General features: G+C 28.9%; 1 protein-coding gene across 1 annotated transcript; it reads left to right on the top strand.

Moving 5' to 3' along the window:
- The first annotated feature begins 1,019 nt into the window (after positions 1-1,019).
- LOC129972059 (uncharacterized) lies at positions 1,020-23,061 on the top strand. Its single transcript, XM_056086040.1, has 3 exons — positions 1,020-1,635; positions 16,285-16,928; positions 22,834-23,061. Exons 1-3 carry the CDS (start codon positions 1,020-1,022, stop codon positions 23,059-23,061), a joined length of 1,488 nt encoding a protein of 495 aa, XP_055942015.1.
- Positions 23,062-23,510: the final 449 nt, after the last annotated feature.

The raw sequence follows: 23,510 nt of genomic DNA, 5'->3' as shown, positions 1-23,510 counted from the left end.
ACTTTTAACATGTCTATTTTGAATGGACCTCTTAATTTAGAATAACGCACAAATGGCGAGGAATATTATGTTGATCATTAAGAAAATTTATGCGTGTGAAATATTTGAAACCGAAAAGCCCAATGGGTTAAAGATGAAAATATTGCAAGATTTCTTTCTGGATTTTATTTTACTGATGTTTTTTTCTTCTCAAATCCCTTCCAAAATAATCTTTCATACACAATATGATTACTTAAGTAACTAACCCTGAAAGTAAATAATCATAAATTTGCACTGAACAAAAATTTTATTGTTGGAAAATATGAAAGGAAACGGAATCGTTTGTAATAGGCCATGAGGAGCAGAAGAAATATTGAATTTGAAAATTTAATTTGAAGAAATATTTTAATTTGATCATAAAATAATTTATTTATTTAAATAATTTTAACCGAATATCATTGAATTTCAAACCATTTTGTAATTTTATTTTTATCTCGTTTCGAATCTTCTTTCACAGATAACTCACAGGAATTTTCATTGTTGTTACAATGAATAATGAAAATGCTCTCAAAGTAATAAATTCGAATCAACTGCAAGGCTCATGTTAAAAAAAAAAAAAAAAAAAAAAAAAAACCTTTCATTAAACCTGTTTTCAACCTTAACCCTATTCTAGTACTAGGCTTTCTGAATAATATTTTTATACTTTTTAAATTGGTTTGCAGATTAAAATGAATGAAAAGTTAATATATATAAATAAAAGAACTAATTTCAAATTTAAAATCTCATATTTTTCAGTAGAACAAAATCCATGATTTAAATTGTAGACATAGGGCTCTAGCATGTTACTAAAGAAACTATCAGTTCATTATTTATTCAAATTTTGAATCTGTTTTAACCGTAGAAAGAACTGCGAAATTTAAAAACTCAGCACAACGGCAATAGCTTGAAACGGCTCAAGAAACAGAAATCACAATTTCTATTCTTCAGTAATAGTTTTTATACATTTTTGATAAGATAGAATTTTGCCTTACTTGGAAATAATGGACAATTACAGTTGCAAACGTTGCGGCAATTTAGTGACACGAGGTGAGGATCACACTTGCTTCCGTCACAAGAAATTTGACTATAGGTATTCACTACAACGGCCAGTAGAATCGGATGAAAACCATGATGAAGTAAAAGACAAATCTACAGAAAATTCGAATGAGGATAAACAAAGGACTTCTTCTGATAGTTCATATTTTAATCCTCTTTCAGATGTTCAGGGGATTGAAATCCAAACTAATGAAATTGCATATTTTACTGCTTCTTCAGAAAATGTTGAATCCAGTTACAGACCTGTCCAGTCTTTGAAAAAGGATAAAAAGGATTTTATGGATGTTATAGAATATGCTACCAGAAATGATCTTTCAGATATTAATAATAATGTTTCTGGAACTGCGAATTCAACTGAGAATCCTGATCTGCCACCAGGAGATAACGAGCCGAAAAATGGCAAAATGCAAGTGTCAGAATCTGTAAATGATGAACATATTTCATCCGAAGTGCACTCTCAGGTTCACAGTAAGAAAACGAAAGTGACTACCTACGTGAAGGAACCTCATTCTACCAAAAAAGATGACAATGCTGTGGCTGGACCTTCCGGAGTCCGTTCTTGTAAGAAGAAATTTCATAAAACATTCGGTACGAAATATACTACTAAAACTCGTCATCGTACACACACTGACGATATGCCCTTCATCTGTAATATATGTAATAAACAATTCTTTCTGAAATCAGCTTTCGACGTACATTACAGAATCCACACCGGCGAAAAGCCTTATGTGTGTGACAAATGCGGAAAAAAATTTAATCAGATAGGAAATTTCAATGTACATTGTAGAATCCACACCGGAATACCTTTCGTGTGCAATGTCTGTAATAAAGGTTTTGCTAATAAGAATTATCTGATGCAACACATTAGAACCCATACTGAAGGAAAGCCTTATAAATGTCCAGTTTGTGGAAAGACATTCATGAGAAGCCGCAATTGCAACGAGCATCGCAGCAGAATGCACGAGTGAAAGCTATCAGTAAATTACAGAAATAATTATTTTACACTTCTATAAAACTTTTTTACATTCTTTATCAAATTAGAATGAATTTTAAGTCAAAGTTGTCACAATTTTATTTTTAAAATCAGTCCAAGAATTTTACTACTTTGCGGAAGTATATTTCCTGATATCAAACCTGTAAGATATTATTATTTTATTAATAATTGACAATGAAAATATACTTTCAGCTCAAATGCATTTATATCTAAGTGTTTTACCATTGTTTATATCTTTTAAAATTGTTTTAATTCTATTAAAAATTTAGCCAATTTATATAAAAAAAATACATGTTCCGCTGTCTTTTAATAAAGCAATTACTATTACTTGTTTTAGTTTTAAGTCTAAATTATGTATTTTCATATTTAATGATATTCACCGTTTTATTTTTTGCTTTTCAAAGTATTTGTGAAATTATTTAAATGAGATTTTTAGTTTTTATTTGGTGTAAATAATTTTATTTTAACATAATGATTTATTAGTGACTAATATTTTCTGAAAATGAAAAATATAGATAAAACGTAAAAACTATTTTTATTATTAAAGACGAATTTCTCAAGGAGTACCTTTCTTCATAACTTGAAGACCCTGCTGTACAAGAAATATTTAATGCATTTTTGTAAATAGGTAAATAAATATTTTTATATTAGTCCAATAGTGCAATGTCTCTGTGGTATTTTTTTTTCTTTCTAAGAAATAAGCTGAAGTCATTTTATGTGAAAGAAACAAATTCAACGTCAATTTTTTTAAGGATTTTCGTATTTTCTATTAATATCGAAAATAAATGTGTGAGTTGAAAGAAACAGAACAAATAAAATTCCCAAAGTTGGCAAATGTACATTTTTAATGATGGGAATTTCGAGCTCCCATTGTGATTTTTGAAATGTTTGCTTGGAGTTTAATTAATTAAAAAACAAGCGAAATTTTGGCTTTTTCCACAGTAATTTTCGAAACAAAATTTATTTTTACACCAAACATAAATTCGAGGTATAATCAATTGAATGTTAAAGATTTAGAGGTGTAATTGTATTTTCTATTTTTTTACAAATTACAAAAGATGTATTTTAAACTTATTTTACAGCATTATGCATCATTGTTGAAATAAAATTTAAATTGCTTCAGTATTTTTATTAATATTTCATCTTGTGTTTTTCCCATTGTTAATGGTCAAGATATTATTATTCGGCTTATATTTTCGTGTCGAGTATTTTCAATATAAAGGATTCTTTTATAGAAAGTTTAATGATTTTTTGTGCTAATAATGAATGTTTAGTTTCGAATCATGCGTGACTAAAAATTATTTAAATGTGCATTTTTTTAATACTACCGTTCTTCCCTGTAAGGTAATCTCATCTTGTTTAGAAATTTATTGTTTTGGGTTGATGTGGCGAAGATTAGATCTTCCAGCTTTTCTCCTATTAACCAATGAATTATCATGTGTTCGAATTATTTTGTTCTGGATGAAATCTATGGATTTTATGTATGTAACTTGAAAGTCTTTGAAACATCGCTTTAATTTCGACCAGCGTATTAGTAATTTGGTATCGTATTAGTGATAATACCAAAAGTTCCAAAAGTGACCAAAGTTCAGGGTTTATGCTAAATATATTAAATTCCTGTTATTGCAGAACAATGCATTTGAGAGCAATCCGATAATGAAAAAATTCTTGAAAGTTTAAAAACGATAAACAGAAGAAACATTGACGAATATGTCTCATGTGTGCGATATTCAGTTAATAAGGGCTATTTCAGTTCGTCCCAACAGGAAAGTTTCTGAAAATTAAAAATGTATTTTTATTGGTACTGATGAATTTTACAAAGACTTGCCTTTTATGCAATGTCATTTATTTTGAAAGTGATATATTATTTTCTCCATAATTTTGCTGCTTATTTAGAGACGCCTTTCGGGCTATCCGATCAATAAAAATCCGATTCAATAAATATAGTGGCTGTTTCACTTTCATTGAATTTAAAAACAATGCATTATTCTGAGAGGAACGCTGAAAAAAATTTCCTTTTTCTCAACTTCTTTACATACGATGACGTGTTTGAATCTTGCACCGAATTGCTAAATTTTTAATTTTAAATCTGAAATTGAATGAACTTATAAAGTAGTTTAAAATGCAAAATTCCCTTAAAACTGCTTCAATATCCCAAATGACCTCACATTATTATGAGAGCCAAAATAATTATAAATGATACAATTTTGATGTGTCATCTAATTAGGAAGTTAAGTAAATTCTTAGTTCAAAGAGTTAGCTATTCAAAGGTTTCCCGAAATTAATATTTTTTGCTTATAATTCAAATTTTTTTCCATTATGTCTCTATTGTGTAGTTTTAAAGTATTTATCAGTAGAAATGTTTTTTACTGGTCGCTATACCGATACTCCCTCTACGTTTGTTTCATATGTATATATGTGGGAAAAAATTTATATATATATATATATATATGAGAAGCTCATGAAAGGTAAGGAAAATAGCATTTTATGCTTAAATAAATTATAATTTGTGATTTTTGATTAAAATTATTTGGTTTCGTTTGAATGTTTTATACGCATGAATATGCTTCAATTATTCTGTAACGCAGTTACTTCATTCACGATTTCGAAACTTTAAAGCTTATATTCATAATTCAACTTTTTCCTGGATAAAACGATATTAAATTGTTTATCTATTTTAAGGATAAAAATGCTCTTTACTGGACATTGTACTTGTAGCTTCTGCCTATGTTTATTCCACATGTATGTAAGAAAAAGCAAGTCACACATATTTGAAAGTAGAAAAGTTTTCAAATAATTAAATTCAAAGAATTAAGAGATAATACAGAGCTTCCAACTATAATTCATATCTATTGATAGATGACTTCTCTAAATCTCTAGAGTAAATGATATTCATAGAATCGCCGGTTTGTTGTATATATGTAAAAATTGCCTGGCGTTCGTAATCTAAATTTTGGTAAACATATTTGGCAGTGGGAAAAATAATAAATTATCAAGGATGTCATTGGATAATAATTTAAAAAATTAACATTTATATAAGGATTAAATACTGTAAGATAATCTGAAAGTCTATATCACCACATATATTTAATACTTTCTTTATTTAACGTTCGTTGTACTAACACAAGTAGACTTCTTAATACGAACTGTTAAGGAAACAGTCATATGAATTAAATTCACGATACAAATGCAACGAATGCTCAAAGGAATTTTCAAAGTACTTAAAATGGAGTTTTTAAAAAAATATTCTTGGATATGTCAATTTTCATCTTCATTTATTTTTATAATCTGTATAGAAATCAGTCAGCAATATTTTTGATAAAGTGATGTTAAATATTTTTAAAAATTTCAGATAAATATGTATGAAATATTCAAAACTCAGTATTTGACCTTAGCGATATTACCGATATTTTCATTTATTAATTAGTTGCGGTTAACAGGAAAAATATCTGATTTCTGGATATTATGAGTTAAAAAAAAATCTAAAATTTAAAAACATACTATCTTGAAAGAAATGAAACTGACCATCTTTTCAAGTAAAGCAAAAATCATATAATCAGTAACCACAAACAAATAATCAAAAAGTTAAATTATTAAGAGGTCTCAAAAAGGATTTGAAATAGTTATATTTGTTTCAAAATAAATATTAGACAAACCGCATCCAGGAATGAAAGAAATTGCAGTAAATTTATAAGTAAATGAGTGCTTTCACATTTTAAATTTGCAAAACTGCAGGATTCAGAAATTTGATCTAAGTGTTTGTATACGTTTAAATTTTCCACAAAAAGATAACATTATGATACGCTACTTTCAAACAAATTCAAATTAAAAACAGGATACAAAAAATAAGATCTGTGAAGTCTTTTTCTCTAAAGAGTCAACGATATTAAGAATTGCTCCCAATTTCTGCGAATCAAATATTTTGTCAATAATGATATTGCTTGATCGAGGATAAAATACTATAGTTTTTTTCAGTTCCTCGTGCACATATGTACAGAGAAGATATTGTAACTGTCAGTCTTCGATCTCGAGATTTTGGCGGAACTGTACATTTCAGACATCACCCCTTATATCCAAAAAAAAAAAAAAAAAAAAAAAAAATGTCATTATATAGATCTGTCTCTGAACACAAAAAAATCAAAAATACTTTGAAGAAGAAATTTGGTATAGGGCTGTGATAAATTTATAGATTTCGATCACATTTTGAACGAAATTCATTCACCGGAAGTCTGTATGTCTAGCTTTTCAAGAACATTGGAGCTCTATAACGGAAAAAAAAGTTCTATATGAATGAACTTTTGTGCCTAATTTTGTCATCTTAAATATGGTTATTTTTTTATTTTAAGCCATATTTATCAAACGATTGAGCGTCTGACGGTGTATTCTAGCATACAGGCAAACGCAATAGTTAATGTATGCAGTGGCTTACATAAAATTCTGTATGCCATTTTAAACTTACAGTTATTGTTCTGGTTCAAATTTTAGTGTCAGTTGGCCAGAAAAAAGTAGTCTGAAATATATAATCTCACTATATATTCAGTTAAAATGCAAGATTAAATACTACTACTTCCCAAAACACTGATTACACTAATGTATTCAAAATTAGAGGAAGCGAAATTTACGTATTAATTACTTTTAAAATCCAAACCTCTTTAATTCTCTGCACTCCAGAATATAGCCCTCCCAAAAGGATTGTTGATTCGAAACACTGGGGGAATTGATATGGTGAAGACTGGAAGATGGAATTTCCAAAATGCTCTAATTTCTATATGGAAAGGGTGCTCAAATAATGCGGGCGAGGTGGAAGAGTTTTCAGCAGAGCGGAATATGATGTTTGCTAGTAGGCTTTTCACTTAGATGGATGGAGTAAAGCTGGCGTGAAGCGTCCGTTATTGATTGTCTCAGATGGATAAAATAAAAAATCGAATGGTATGGGGAGGAGAACACTTCATAGGCCCTACAAAGATTTATCAATAATATTTCAAGTTAAATATCTACCTAAATTAACTCAGCCCAGTTTTTATTTTTTAAGAAATTTGTGTATGTTACATACTAGTATAATACACTCGAAAATGCGGTTTCATGTGTCATTTTTTATTTATCGAAGAAGAAGGATCTTTTACTTTCGTTTTATAAGTTATTCTAATCAATAAAACAACTAATATATATAGGCCGGCGTCCTGGCATAGGGGTAGCGCGTCTTCCCCCTGATCTGGGCGTCCCGGGTTCGAGTCCCGGTTTGGGCATGGTTGTTCTTCTGTTGTTCTATCTGTGAGATGTGTGAATGTGCCCTCCTGTAAAAAGGGGTTGTGCAAGCGAATGAGTGATGCGTGAGTAGCAAAGTCGTACTCTTGGCCCTAGTTGGCGCTTCTATAAAAAATAAGAGACGTCCCCCTCAGGCTTAAATCGCTGTCTTCGTAAACAGCGAGCTTGTCAGTGGCAAGTGCCATAAGAAACAAACAAATATATATAAACGTAGTGATTTGTTAAATAGCTTATTATACATAACATCACAAGTTCATTATTATACAAAAAAGATTTCTATTTTAAAATCACACAACCTACCATGTGCGAATTTTATTGAAGTTTATCCACAATATTGTTTAACATACATAGAATAGATCCCTTACAATCGATCTCTTACAATCTGAAAATGAATGTGTTTTTATATTTGTACAAGAGGGGGAAACTATATATTTCTTATTTATTGTCTATTAATTATGAAATGTGGATATTAAATCATTCATGCAGTTTTGAGGGATACTGAGCAATTTTGATCTCTCTAAGTGGACATGCAGTCTATGATAATTTATAATCAATCAACCCTCACACGCGTGCTTTCGCAAACATACCCACACACGTGCAAGGGCACATATGCAAACGCAGAGGAAAGAACAGAAGAATTTAATAAAGTCTTCGAAATATCTAGATTTTAACACCCATCAAGCATTTTGATAAGCATATGACGATTTTTAGGAAATTTTGCCAATCATTCAAATGCACTGTGGAATGATATTTTCAAAGTGAAGAAAAGTAAGTAACAAACTAAGAAATGAATTGTCTCTGAAGAATTTGGAATCCCATGTATAGATCTCAAGGAAGAGAAAATTTTCAAAGAAATTTGATGCGAAAATAATTATTTAAAGACGTGTACAATCAATTAGAGAGCTAAAAGATTGCTGGCTTTCCGCTCTTAAAATAGTGAAATATATGTAATGCATTTCTATATGTTTGAGCTGTTGGTCTTTTACAATAAGAAGTTCCCTTTGAAAATATTAAAATTGGTTGTTAGTTGACACTAGTAAAGAAAAAAAAAATTCTGAAAATAATAGTAGAAATTCAAAATATAAATATGTAACACACCTATGAATCATTTTATAAATTTAAATTTCTGAATTATTTTGCAATTACGTTTTAATTTTTTTAAATATCTGTAATATTTATAATACTGTTATTAGTAATATAACGAATATATTTTTTAAAATAAGAACTAAATTGTGCTAATTTGTCGATTAAAATATTTATATTTCTATATTTCAATGCCGTCGCCGTTGCCGTATAGTAGACATTATGTTTAGTTCCTGTCCGCAAATCTTTGCCGTATCTTTGCAAAAAATACTCGGGTGACTGGAAGATAGCACATTATGACATCGATACTTCTCATCAAAAGAGTCGCAGGATAAACCGAAATTCGAATAGTGATACGAAAAGTATTTCTTCCAAAAAGATTTAATTATATTCATGCCGGCCAAATTACATTTTATTTTACTTCAATTGAATTTATTGGGGCACTATCTGAATTTATTTATCGAAACTCTATGCTAATTAAAGTTTATATTCAAACGACTAGTACGTAATAGGAGTAAATATTAAATTAATTAAAGATAAATCATCGGGAAATATATTTCAGGTTATTTTTTCTTGAAACTGGAAATCTCTTTAGTTAATATTTGTTCACTTCAATTTTTCAGAATCAACTTTAAAACAATATATTTCCCTTCCACAAATCAAGTTTACCCAAGTGATAGGGTGGGAACACCAAACAATATTTACTTATATGAGAAAAACAACCCGTTAAGATAAAATGTATTCCTGACAGAATGAAATTAAAAATTTTATTTTATTCAACAAAATCATTGTAAAATTTTTTTAACTATTTATTAAAAAGTTTTCAGGGTCTTAAATTCTCGTGAGGGTTAGAATAAATAAAAAGAGAATAAATACAGATGGAGTAGAGGGTGGATAAAGATATTTGCACTTCAAAATTAAAAAAATAAATAAATAACATGACTGCAACATGTCAGGGCAAGGTTTGAATAATAATAATAATAATAAAAAAATCACTGAAGAGATGAAAGCTTTTAAGATGGAAGTGATCAATGCTTTTATTGTGCTTCAAACCGTTGTTTAATGTATTGTTTGTTTTAATAATTTCACTCGGAAAACAAAATGTATTTTTGAACTTAGTGTCAAATATAATCTTTTATAAGTCTGAAATATTGTCAAGTAGGTACTCTAGTGTGGAAAGCAATGGCAAGCACAAGAAGTAGAGTTAAACCAATTTATTTACTCAACTCTAAACTCAGAACTTAGTAACTGACAGATCTTCTGCTTTTATTGTAGCAGGGAAAGTTCCAGAATACTTTTCTGGAGACAAATCATTTTTCTGAAAAGTCCTGAACACTTATCTGGTAAACTAAAGAAAGGCCCAGAATCTTCTGGAACATGAAATAAAGGAAAACATAACTTCAAGGAATTAAATATTGACACAAGATGTGAATCTTCTTGTCTCTAGCCGGATTCGAACTTACAATCTCTTGATTATGATATCAGTGTTATGACCATTCGGCCATGGAGAGTCGACTGTCTCTTTTCAATGCGGCAATATTATTTCAATTTAGATGCATGCTAATATGCACTCAGAAGATGAGACAATTTTTTCTAAGCATTTCTGATTCCCTTATATTTTAAACATTTCATTCAACAATAAATCCAGAAGAATACAATTTCTTTTAGCATAATATCTAAACTTATGTAGTCTTGACATTTTGACGCTGTAATTAATGGTTGATAAAGATTACAATTAAATATTTTTATAACTTTTTTATGGTGTTGTCAGCCAATTATTTTTTAATCTTAAATATTATTAGCATGTAACTCACATACACATGTCACTTTTTGAAACCGTTAGCAGTTCATTCATCTATGCATTTTTTTTCTGTCTATATCCTTATACATCCTATACATTGATATAAAGTTAAACATACATTGCATAAACAATATATGCATTTATTTGAATATAAAAAATTTGTTTAAAATTAAAAATTTAACATTTTTTAATAAATTTTAATTTGTGTCGAAAACTATTGTACAAATAAAAATAAGCCGATGCATAATCTCTTGATAATGTAAAAATAAGGATTATCTACACACAAATTTTTATGGAAAACTGAAGAATTTACAATTTTAGGATAATACGTTATTATAAGTTCTCAATTAGAATTGTAATTTATTGAACAATTGTAGAAATGGGGTAAATTATTGCTGTCACTGCCATCTGCCTCATTGGCAAACGGTAAAATAATTTTTGTTTGCCATTGTGACACCTAACGCAAATGACCAGTGCTCTTCCTCCAGCAACGTGCTTTCGACTGTGCTTTACATTATAATTTCTCCTCTACGTCAAATATTTTTTTTTAATTCCTTGGATTGATTAATTTTTCAAGATTGAAGAAACTAAACATTTTCCAGCGTCATATTTACCTGCATTCTTTGAAATACCGAATTTATTTAATTTATAAAATCAAAAATCAAAATGCAGCTCAAAGGACATAATCTGAATATACTTGAATATTTCTGATAAAACATATAACATCGCAATTTAAACATTTGATCTGTTTTGAAATGAATTCGCAAAAATGCGATCAAGAGCGGCACTTAAGCAGAGATTTAAGGATCATTAAAATGTATGCGTGTGAAATCTGTAAAATAAAAAAAAGGCCAATCAATCATTCATGATCAGATTAATGAAATAAAAAAAGTCCGAATTTTATTTCACTGATATTATACTTTACATCACTGATATTATACTTTACATCCTAAAACAACCGTTTATACATAATCTGATTACTGAAACATAAGTTAGAAGCAAATAACAGTAAGCATACATTGGATTATATTTATATGTACTGAAAACAAAAAGAAACCACATCTTTTTTAACGATAAGAAAAGCTTTATAAATGCCCACTTCGTGAAAAGTCTTTCATACACAGCAGTGACTGCAAAAATGATCACAAAAGAAAGCACAAGTGAAATTAATCTGCAAATTACAGAAGTATTTATATTTCTCTAGTATAAAAGTAATTTAAATTCTTTATTGAGTTGAAAAATTTATCATTTTTACAATTTTATTTTTAAATTTTAAATGTGAATTCTTTACATAGAATACATTTATTAGAATTAAATACATTTATAGATTTTAAATATATAAGCTATTGTTTTTAATTTGCATTTGCAAATTAATTTGATGTTTTTCTACTTAAATGACTTTATATTTATTTCTTCTTCTTTTTTATTATTCCTAGTCTTTTAAATCTTAGTGAGTTTAAACCAAAAATTCATGTTTCGATTCCCTTTCAGTAAAACAATAATTATTCCTAGTTTTGGTTTTAGTTCATGTATTAAATGTTTTAAAACACTATCATATTCATCGCTTCATCGCATGTTTTCTAGAATATTTTGAAAATTTAAATACCAATTTAGTGCCGATTTTCCCAGATTACGACAATTTAACCGAACTTCTGATCCATTTATAATTGTAATAATTAACTTCAATATATTAATTTTGTAATGGTGTAAGTAATAATCTTTTTAACTTGATCTTTAATAAATGAATTATATTTTTTCCATTTGGAAAAAATAGATAAAACGTAACATCTATTTTTAATATTAATGACGAATTTCGAAATGAGGAACTTTTTTCATATCTTGAAGATCGTGCTCTACAAGAAATATTCAACGCATTTTTGTAAACAGTTAAATAACCTTTTTTTTTTATATTAGACGTCAGATTTCAACATCACTCTGATATATTTTCCTTTCTAAGAAATTCTTTGTAATCATTTGCTATGAAATAAATAAATTCAGTGTCAATTTTATTTTCTCTATTTCGTTTAATACTTTTTAATGATAAAAATAAATGTATTGAAGCATGCACCACGAACAGAGCACCCAAAGTTGATAAATATACATTTTCAATGAGTTGGAATTTGCAGCTCGGTACGAGATTTTTGTAATGTTTGTTGTTAGCAGGTAATTAATTAAACAGCAAGCGACATTTTAGTATTTCTCCGCAGTATTTTCAGAAGCAAAAAATTATTATTTATTTTTCATTTACTCAATTTAATGAGAAAGTTTTAGAAGTGTAATTATATTTTCTGTGTGTGTGTGTGTTTTGTTTTTTCAAATTAACAAAAAAATATTTTAAACTTGTTCCTTAGAAATACGTACCATTATTGAAGTGAAATTATCACCGTTTTCTAATTTTTTTAACTTTTTTTCCTATATTTACACTTTGTTAACGGTCAAAATATTAATTTTCAGTTTATTTATTCATGTTGAGTGGTTTCAATGTGAAATGTAAAGTATTCTCTTGTTAAAATTTTGAAGTTTCTTGGTATTTATAAATAATGTCTAGTTTGAAATCATACGGTACTAAGAACGGTATTTTAATTAATAAACCCTTTTTTAATGCTTTAACCCTTTCTTGAAATGTAATTGTATGTATAAATATATAAACAGAAATTGAGGAAAATTTATAGAAAAATAAACAGGACAGGTGTGTGGTTTTTAAAAATGTATAAGTTATATACCTAAAAGACTTCGAAGTTAAAAATATTTTATATGGAATTTATTAAAACCGTATTGGATAAAATGTTTAAATGAACCTTATTTCTTATCATCAATCTAAGCGAACCATCTTTCGCAAAATGCTGTTAGTAATATAAAAAACCAAATTCACATTAAATTATTTATTTCTAATTCACCTATGAAAATATGATTAATAATATGCAAATCTAAAAAGAAAATTCACTGCTATTTATTGCTAATTCAGTTTCAAAAATATGATTAGCGTATATTTCTCACCTTTTGATTACAGATCATTTCTTATATAAGTCGAAATAAATTGTCAGTCGTCTAAAAGAGAACAGTTGATTCTGAAAGGAAATGTAATTTTTTTTAAAAATATGTTAATTTAATCAATTTTTTAATGATTTTTATTGCTATTTTGTAATTTATTTTGTCGATTAAATTTCATGAATAATTCCAGAAAACCGCTGAAGTTCATTTTGAAAGTGCCCGAAGTATCCAATGTATGAGTAGTTGCACGAAATATATTGGAGTCTTTACTTCCCTAACAGCTTTCCTCCCCTTTCTTTATTGAATGAATATTTGACATGTTTTACTTGAATGTAATTTGTCTTCGATATGTACAACCAATGAATCTTAACAAGTAATTAAGTGTCGATAATTAAAGGACATATGAAAGTCAAAATATTTAAGGGAAGTATCAGAAAGAATAACGAACACTTAGAATTCAAATCTGCTTTTTCATTTTCGGAAATACCTACAGTATAACTCAGCAAACATTGACACTGAAATCTCCCATTTTCTAGGAGGCGTAATGTCAACAAAAATTGAATGATAACTGAGAGCATCTGATTGCGATAATAAAAGAGTGTCAAAGTATTCATGATGTCAGCATTAATTTCGAATTTACGCCGAGTAAAATGCTGAGGTGAAAAAACTGCGGGTTAATGTTTAGAGAAATTTTGAGCTGTTTTTATCATTAAAAAATAATTAAAAACTGACCATTAGATGGCTTTCACACATCAAAGTGAAATTGTTTATGAAAACAGAGCACAGTAACATAAAATATCGCATTTTAGTTTAAAGCAAAAATGCTTAACATGTCTGCCAATCCAAAGTATTAAACAAGTGAGTCGCGTACCTACTCCTATTACGTCTTAGTGCAACTAGTCATCATCGATACCACCGAAGACTCATTGAATAGTATCTTTCAGTTTCACCAAAGAGGTTGGGAAAAAAGACAGACACGAGACTTTAGACATCCCCACAACACAAAGTCCACTGGTGTAAGGTCTGGTGATCTTGAGGATCAATTAATTTTACATCATCGGTTTATTACCGGCTTCTCAATGATTTTGTTTAGGACGATCGTCTTGACGGAAAGAGCAATAAGAAGCAGGTGCAAGTTTCTCGTGAAAACGTAAAACTCCATTCTGTAATGACGGAAAAGTTTTTCTGGCCAAATACATGATAACGCGCTTCAAAATAAATAAACAAATAATTTTAAAAATACTGACCTTGATGAAGGACGCTGTGAAACCGAACCAAACAGTCATACGAAGGGAATGTAGGGGTTTGGTCATGTAGTTACGAGATTTTGTAATCGACTTTTACGTATTGACTTCACCATGAAATGAAAATTGTGCTTCATCTCTCCACATGATGTTCAGCAACTATTGTGGGTCATGTTCCATTTGCACAAGCGCTCATGTTGCAAAAGCTTGTCTTTCGTTGAATTCTGCTGCTAATAATTTGTGGAGTGTCAGTACATATACGGATGTAGTTTCAATATTCCGTGCAAAATGCGTCGATCGACGTTTCCGAAATCCCATTTACTCTATCTGCTTCACGCGCACTGCTACACTTCGTCGATGTGCTAAATTTCTCTTGACACTTTGTGCAATAGGATCGCGGTTCGCACTGATGGATAATCTGCCACTTTTTGGACGATCTTCCAAACTCCAAGGTTCCTCAAAACGGCGTACCGAATTCATTAACCCATTCAATGAGTTTTTATTTGCCTTGACTCCTTTCACTATGCCACCGTTCTTTTGTGGTTCGTTTGGGTTTCATCTTTCTTGCAAAAAATTGTAATTTCTTCATCCGATAACGATAACAACAGCACACTGCTAACACCGAATGAGGATGAAATTCATCTTATGTTTAGTGCCAATCCTAATTTTCTGTCCTGATATGTGTGAGTGTCAACCATCGGTCATTAGTCGAATTTTTTTCTGAGAAAAACAGCCCCAAGACTTTATGAATATATTTCTGCAAACCTCAATTTTTCATGAAATTTACCTTTTTTGATTAAGATCTTTCGAAATGTGCACGAATTTATGGCACACCCAACATTTCAGAAGAGAAGTATCACAAATGCGCATTGAAGAACATTGAAATGAAAAGAAAGAAGAGCGTTCTTTTTAAAGAATAAGGAGGAGCCGAACAAAAATAACTAATTTTATCTTATTGTTAAGAATCTATTAGGAATTTTTAAACGAATATTAATGAATGCAGTTAAGAGAAAAAAAAAGATAAAAATGTTTTTTTTTTTAAATAAAAGGCGATGAAAGGTAGAATCATATTTTATAGATAATCTTTTTTATAATTTAAAATAATTAATATGCATGTAGATAAATAAAATAATGGATATTTCCTTTCAGAGACGAGTTCTTTGAACCTTTTAGGAGTTCTGATTTTTTAAATTTATGACCGAAATACTCTCTTATCTTACTAATTAAAGCACTCAAGTTTTAAAGTTTCATTACCGATGCCTTCTGTACGAAATCTGTTTTAGTATTGGAATTTCCATATCATTCTTTTCTGTTTGATCATTCGGGTGCTTACATTAAATCAATAACGTCAACGATACTTGCATAAAGGGAAGGCAGATTTCAAATATTAGATACATAATTCTTTTGTAGAATCGAACCCACGAACTCAAACTTAGGACACATGGCTCTAGCACGTTATTAAAGAAACATTTCATTTATAATTTATTCATCGCTTTGTATCTGTTATAAATATAGATAGAGCTGCGAAATTTAAAAACAGAGCTCATTGTCTACAGCAGGAAACTGTTCAAGAAACAAAGCAGAGGTCACCACATTAATAATAGATTATTATATCTTTTTGATCAGAAGAATTTCTTTTTGAAATTGAAAATTAATGGGTGAATACCGTTGTGAATTTTGTGACAATATAGTGACATGCGGTGAGATACACCTTTGCAACTTTCATACGTTTGACGATACGTATTCACACTCACAGACTTTTTCAGAGAATACCTTTAACAGCGCACAACTATGGACACCTTCTGAATTTTCATATTTGGATGCCATTTCAGATATTCGGGAAATTGACGTTCAACCGGAAGAAAATGCATCTTTAATGGTTTCTTCAGAAAATGCTGAGTCTTGTTTCAGACTTGAAAATGATTTTCCTGCAGCTTATAACTTTTCACCAGCTGTCATAGAATCAACTGGTGTTGACGAGGAAAGGCAAAGAATATCAGGTATAACCGATCTAATATATGCGACAGGTAGTGAAAAAGATGAGATGTCATGTCAAGAGAACAAATGGCTGTCTCTGAATAACGATAACAAATATTTTATGGATTCTTTAGAATGTGCTATTAGAAGAGGGCATTCAGATAGAAGCAATATCTCTGAACCAAGAAAACTGATTGTGAATCCTGATTTCCTACCAGAAAGAAATGAACCAGAAAATGGCAAGATACCTGTCTCGGAGTATGTAACTGATGAACATACTTCACTTGAAATACACTCAAATGTTTACAGTAAGAGCGAGAACATAACTGTCAACTGGAAGGAGCATATTTCTTCTAAAACATATAACAATGCTGTGGCTGGACCTTCAGGGATGTGCCCTCTGAAGAAGAAATTTCCTTGCACATTATGTCCAAAGGAATTAAATGAAAAATGTAATCTCTACGTTCATTATCGAACACATACAGGCCAAAAGCCTTTTGTATGTGAATTATGCAGAAGAACATTTACTCAGAAAGGAAATCGCGATAGACATTATCGAACTCAACCGGTGATAGGCCTTTTGTGTGTGATTTCTGTAAAAGACCTTTTACTTCTAAAGGTAGTCTGACAAGACATGTCAGGACTCACACAGGAGTAAGACCTTATAAGTGTCCAGTTTGTGGAAAGACATTCTCTTATAGAAGTAGTTTCAATAGGCATGTCAAGAGAATGCATAAATGATATCAATCTGCAATTTACAGAAAAAAATTATTTTACTCTTGTATGAAAATAGTTTACATTCTTAACCAAAATGAAACCATTTTAATTGAAAGTTGTTACTATTTTATTTTAAAACTACTGCTTGATTTTTATTATTTTGACGATATGTATTCTTGAGATCCTATCTTTTAAGCTATTGTTCTTTTAACTGAAGATTGAAAATGAAAATATGTTTTCAGTTCAGATGCATTCATATCTGCTTATGGTTTCAACTTTGTTTATATCTTTTTAAAAAGTTTTTAATCCCTAGTTCCAATTCTCGAGAATTAATATGAAAAATACGCGTCCCCCTAATGCAATTATTCCTTGTGTTAACTTGAATGCAAAATTAAATATTTCCGCATTTCGTTATATCATGTTTCATTTCCTGTTTTTCCCAGCATTTGAGGTAAACTTTAAATATCAGTTAAATGGCGATTTTAAATAATAAATTTTGACATTTTATCTGAAAAAGTACATTTTCGATTGATTAATAATTGTAAAAATACATTGAAACATTTTTTTTTTATTTTTTATTTTGAATTGGTGTAAACAATAGTTTTTATGTTGGTGTTTTATTATGATGCAAATAATATTTGTATTTGTTCCAATGAAAAATTTAGATATGGTATGAAATATGTTTTTGTATTACTGACGAATATGACAAAGATTTCATTTCTTTATATATTGAAGATCGTTCTTTGAAAATGATATTTAAAGCAGTTTTGCAAATACTTCAATAAATATTTTTATATAACGCTAAAGATTATATTGTCTGTGTTATTTATTTATCTATTTTTTGCCTTTTTAAGACATTTTTTGTAGTCATTTTCTATTAAAGGAATAAATTCATTAAATTAAATATCCATTATATTTTTATTGACTTGTGTAATTTCTGTTAATATTAATGAATGCGTGCGCGAATTTCTTGGAGTTTACAGACTGATTAATTGAAACTCTCAAATTTGGCATATCTATTTCTTTAATGGTGAGAATTTGCAACATGTAACTAGTTTTTAAATATAGTTATTGGAGTTTTAAAGAATTAAAAATTTAGCGGTCTTTTTTTGCTAAGTTTTGTTAAATTTTGTTTTGTTTCTGTTTTTTCGAAGCCTAAAAATTATTTTTACACGATTCCCAAAATTCAAAGTTTTATCTTTCAAAAATAAATAAATAAAAATAAAAAAATAATTTTTTTCCCCCGAAACTTAAAGGAAACATTTTAAAAGAAACATTTATTTTATATCAAAATGTTTCACTTTTGCAATGAAACTCTAATGATTTTCGTAGCTTCTTTATTAATACTTCATTTTGCCACTATTAATGGTCGAGATATAATAATCCGGCTTGTTTTTGATGTGGAAGATTACAATGTAATCTATTTTTTAAATAAAATGTCTGCAGTTTCTTTAAATTTAAAATCAGGATTTGGATTCGAATCATGCGATAGTGTAAAATTCTTTAATTGGACCCATTTTTTTAATAGTGCCGCTCTTTCTTGTGATGCAATTGGATGCATAATAATAATGAATGTGTGCGTGCATTTCTTGGCGTTTACAGACTCATTAACTGGAACTTTCCTATTTGGCAATTTTAATTTTAAAGTTTCAGAAGCTGCAACTTGAAATTCGGTTTTTTTAATAATTATTGGAATTTTAATAAATTAAAAATTTAGCGAAATTTTGTTTTGTTTTTGCTAAGTTTTGTTAAAGTTTGTTTTGTTTCTATTTTTTGGAAGCCTAAAAATTATCTTTACATTATTCTCGAAATTCTAAGTATTATCTTTCCAAGAAACAATTTTCAAAAAACAATTATTTGTTGTTGTTTTTTTGTTTTTCACAACTTAAAGAAAACATTTTAAAAGACATTTTAAATCGAAATTCTACTGTTGCAATGAAACTGTAATGGTTTTCGTACCTTCTTTTTTAATATTTCATCTTGGTTTTTTTTACACTTTTAATGGTAAATATAAAATGCTCCTACTTGTTTTCCATGTAGAGGATTTCAAAGTAAACTGTTTTTTAAATAAAATTTTTGCACTTTTCTTTAAACTTAAAATTTGGATTTAGATTCGAATTTTTCTAACCTTTTGATTTTAGAGTAACAGCATATAATTTGAAATAAATTATCAGTCAAATAAATTATAATAATTGATGCTGAAAGGAAATGTAATTTTTATTTTCGATTTTCCTTTATTTGTTTAAAATATTTGTGAACGTTTTTAAAAACAAACTTACTTGTTTCAAAATCATAGCAATCTTAATTACCTTTTGAATTCTTATGAATATTCTTATGCATATTCTTATTTATAATTTAACTTTTAACCCATAATTCCTTGTTACGGCTTTGAAAAGGATTATCGTGTAAAAATATCTTTTAAATTCTGCTGTATTTGCTGTCCTGTCTGCGTTTATTTATTAATGCATAAAAAGCAAAGTATATACTATTTTTATGTTGAACATTTTTCTGAAAATTCTATTTAACTTTTAGTTAATTTTTGGATCTAAAATATTAATTAATATATATAAATTATTTATTATTATAATGCTCTAGAATGATATTAGTTTTTTTGACTAATTGCTATCTCAAACCTATTTTACATATACGGGTTGTTTGGTCAAATATATATGTAAAGGTTGATTGCGGTTCATACACTAAAACTTGAATATATATATATATATATTTATGGGATAAATATAAAGTTCTGAACGGAGAAAAGAAACTTTAAGAGAAGAAATTTTAAACTTAATTGATAAACTTAACAAATTACTCATAAAAAGAGATAATTTAAAATAGCTGATTTTTGATTTCATATTTGAAAAATACGTTTTATTCAAAACTTGGTGTGAAAACACACGGAAAGATCTAAATATCAAATGCTTCTAAAACAGATTCTTGATTAAACAAAATGGATAATGCTCAATTTTATTGAAGCAAGCGGCAGCGAGCAGTCAATAGAATTTGGATACATACGAAATAATTCATAATTTTTTAAAGATATTTTTAATTCCTTTCTTTTTTAGGTAAAATCATTCGATTGAGCAAATTTTTATAAATCATATTACTATTTTATTTCATCGCTATAAAGTATAATTTATTTGTTACAAAAATGGAAAAAGTGGCGACATTGAAAATTAAAATTAAGACATTCAATCAAAATATGCGAACGCTAAAATGAATAGGGCAATTGGAACACATTGGTACCCTCTCACCGAAAAGGAGACTACGGTGAATCCTTCATGGAGGCGAGTCAATCTGACATCAACTTCTCATACAAGGAGAATGGGCGACAAATTGATTGTGGGTTTGAATGAATGAATTCGTTGTGGATCGCCAGATCATGTGATTCTTGCCAAGGAACTTAACAAAGGACCTTCTCGTGTCGCAATATGGAAATTAAGCTGTCAGATAGAGTGACTTATGCTTTAAAGCAAAATCATCGTATGATTGCCGGAAACATCCAAGATCTCGAACTCAGCAATATAGAACCCTGAAGCCTCTATTTTGTAGGAGTCACTAGAACTAAACAAAACAAATCAAGGATAAAACAAATACCGATCCGAGGAATATATAAACAAAATAAGGGTTCTTTTCATTCCATCCAAATTCCTTTTTATGCTCGATGCATCTTACTACAGTTGAATTTATTGTAGTTTTATCTGAATATCGTATTTGTCAGAGCTCTATCGGAGTTTTATTGTTGTTAGTAGAAATTTATATTCATAAGCCAACATGCATTATTACGTTATTACAACAAGTACGTCATTACAACATATGTTATTACGTTACAGTATTAAATAAAAGAATTATTAAATATCTGAAATAAAAAAAATGTTTTTATTTTTTATTTTTAAATCGGTAATTTACCCTCCACAAGCTTTGAGAATCAATTTAAAAACTGCATACTGCCCTTTCACTTAAAAACATACTCTCTCAAGTCATAAAATGGGAACTTAAAAAAATCTTTAATTATATTAATCAAATAATCTATACTGAATCTAAAATATATTCGTGGCAACGGCTAGTCAAAAGATAAGATTTATTCGAGGGCTCTATCATAAGACCTTATTTCTACTTATTGTTTAGGTATAAGGGTTCTAAATTTCCTTAAGGAATGAAATAAATATAAAAAATAAATGGACGGTGAAGAGTTTAGGTAAACGCACTTTTACTAGAAAAAAAATTTGAATTGTGTAAAATAATGTAATTGTGTAAAATAAATTGTGTAAAATAATTAGTGAGATGACAGTTTTAAAGATTCAAACAGTTTATTGCGTTTCAAAACAATAAAAGTAAAGCACATTAAAAAAAACTCAGACTTTGATTAATGTCAATATAGCATTTATAAGACTAAAAATTTATTCCAATTTAAACTTATGTTAGTTTATAGACAGAAAATGAATGTCAATATGCTTAGCATTTCTGATACCCATATACTTCATTTAATAGTATGTCCAGAAAAATGCAATCTCTTTCAGCAGAATTTTTAGCTTTTTGTGTTATTAGTGGAGCTCCACATCCGATTGGTGGGCTATAATTAGAGGTTACAAAAGAGTCCAATTTAACATTTCTTGTAACTTCGTTTCGATGTCTTTTTCAGCCAAATGTTATGTTAATCATCAATTTTATCAGATATGTAACTTATATTTCTGCATTAGAATTCGTTCATACTTCTAATCATTGCTTCGCGTTATTTTCCACGTTTTCGGTCTATATATTTGTGCATCCAGTTATATAACAAGAATGAAATAATTAATAAATGGGCACTTTGAACAAATTTTCTGCTCTATTTGCAGTTTTATCTTAACTATAATAAATTTTTAAAAATCAAATATTTTATTAAAATTATTTATGGTGGAAGCTATTCAAAATAGCATATAAAAATAAACTTAAGCATATAAAAATATGCTTAAAAAATTTTTTTTTAAGAATTCATCAATATTTAGAAAAATATGCGGCAAAAGCTGTAAGTCAATTGTGGATCTCAGGATAAAAAAAATCACCCATTACCTAAGTCTGTATGCTACCTCTGCGACATTAATAAGCATTCCAGATCATAATCTTTCTTTTTTAACTCATTTGATGTGCAAATTAAAATAATTGAAATGATATCACAAATAACTACATGAAGCGAATGTTCATTTTAAATATTTGATTTTTGAATTTAGGAATTTCAATTTTTTTTTTGAATTTTTAAACGATTGTTGTTAAAGTACATTCATTGTTAAATGTACTTTAACTAAAACAAGAGTTACGAACGTTAAATGTCATCAATAACGTTTATAACAAGAAAAAGCTGTAAGAAAATAAAATCTTTGGTTTTTTCACCTATTTAACTATTTGTCATACATTTTTGGTAAGTCAGAACTTTATATCAGTTGGAAATTAATGGCTCAATACCTATGCTTATTCATAAATCATAACAAGTTGATTTATGGTGAGAATCATCCTTGCTTCTTTTATAAGAACGATGACAGGAAATTCAGATGAAAAAAATGAAGAAGCGAATAACAAATGTACGGAAAATTGGAATGGCAGTTCTCGGCATTTAAATCAAGTTGTTCGACAAAACGAAAGTAAAAAATCTAAGCTCAAATTTATCGCTATTTCAAAATAATGAAGAAGTGTAGTCACTTCCCTTAAAGATAAAGAAGTTGACGACTTCTGCAGAGAGCTCCAGCAATACACAACTAAAGAAGCCTTTTGATACTTCATATTGTAATCCCAATCCAAATGTTAAGCCAATTGTCGTCCAAAGTAAAGGAAATGTATCGTTCACGGCTTCCTCAACCGTTGAATCTCGTTACAGACCTGAAAATGGCCATCGCGAAGGTTATGAAAAAAAAGATAATTGTCAAAAAATCAAATGGTGATGACATACAAAAACAAAGAGAATCAGGTGTATCAGATCTTATGCAAGTTCAGCTGATGAAGAAATTAAAATGAAACTTGAAGATAATAAGTGGCAATCTTTGAATAATGATAAAAATGATTTTAACGACACTCTGGCATATGATATCCACAAAACGCTTTCAGATATTAGTAATATTTCTGGAACTGATAATTTGATTGTGAATCCTGATTTCCCAGCAGGAAGTAAGGAGCCGAAACTGGCAAAAGGCAAGTGTCAGTGGGTGAGATTAATGAACATACTTCTTTGGAAGTGCACTCTCAGGGTCAAAATAAGAATAAGAAAATGGCTAATTACGTGAAAGAACCTATCTCTACTACGGAAGATGACAAAGCTGTGGCTGGACCATCCGGCGTATGTCCTCATAAGAAAATTTTTTTTGCAATTTATATTCTAAGAAATACAGTACGA

This window comes from Argiope bruennichi, chromosome 6 (genome assembly GCF_947563725.1).
Source record: "Argiope bruennichi chromosome 6, qqArgBrue1.1, whole genome shotgun sequence".
Taxonomy (NCBI): Eukaryota; Metazoa; Arthropoda; class Arachnida; order Araneae; family Araneidae; genus Argiope; species Argiope bruennichi.
This window is presented reverse-complemented; position numbering and strand designations above follow the sequence as displayed.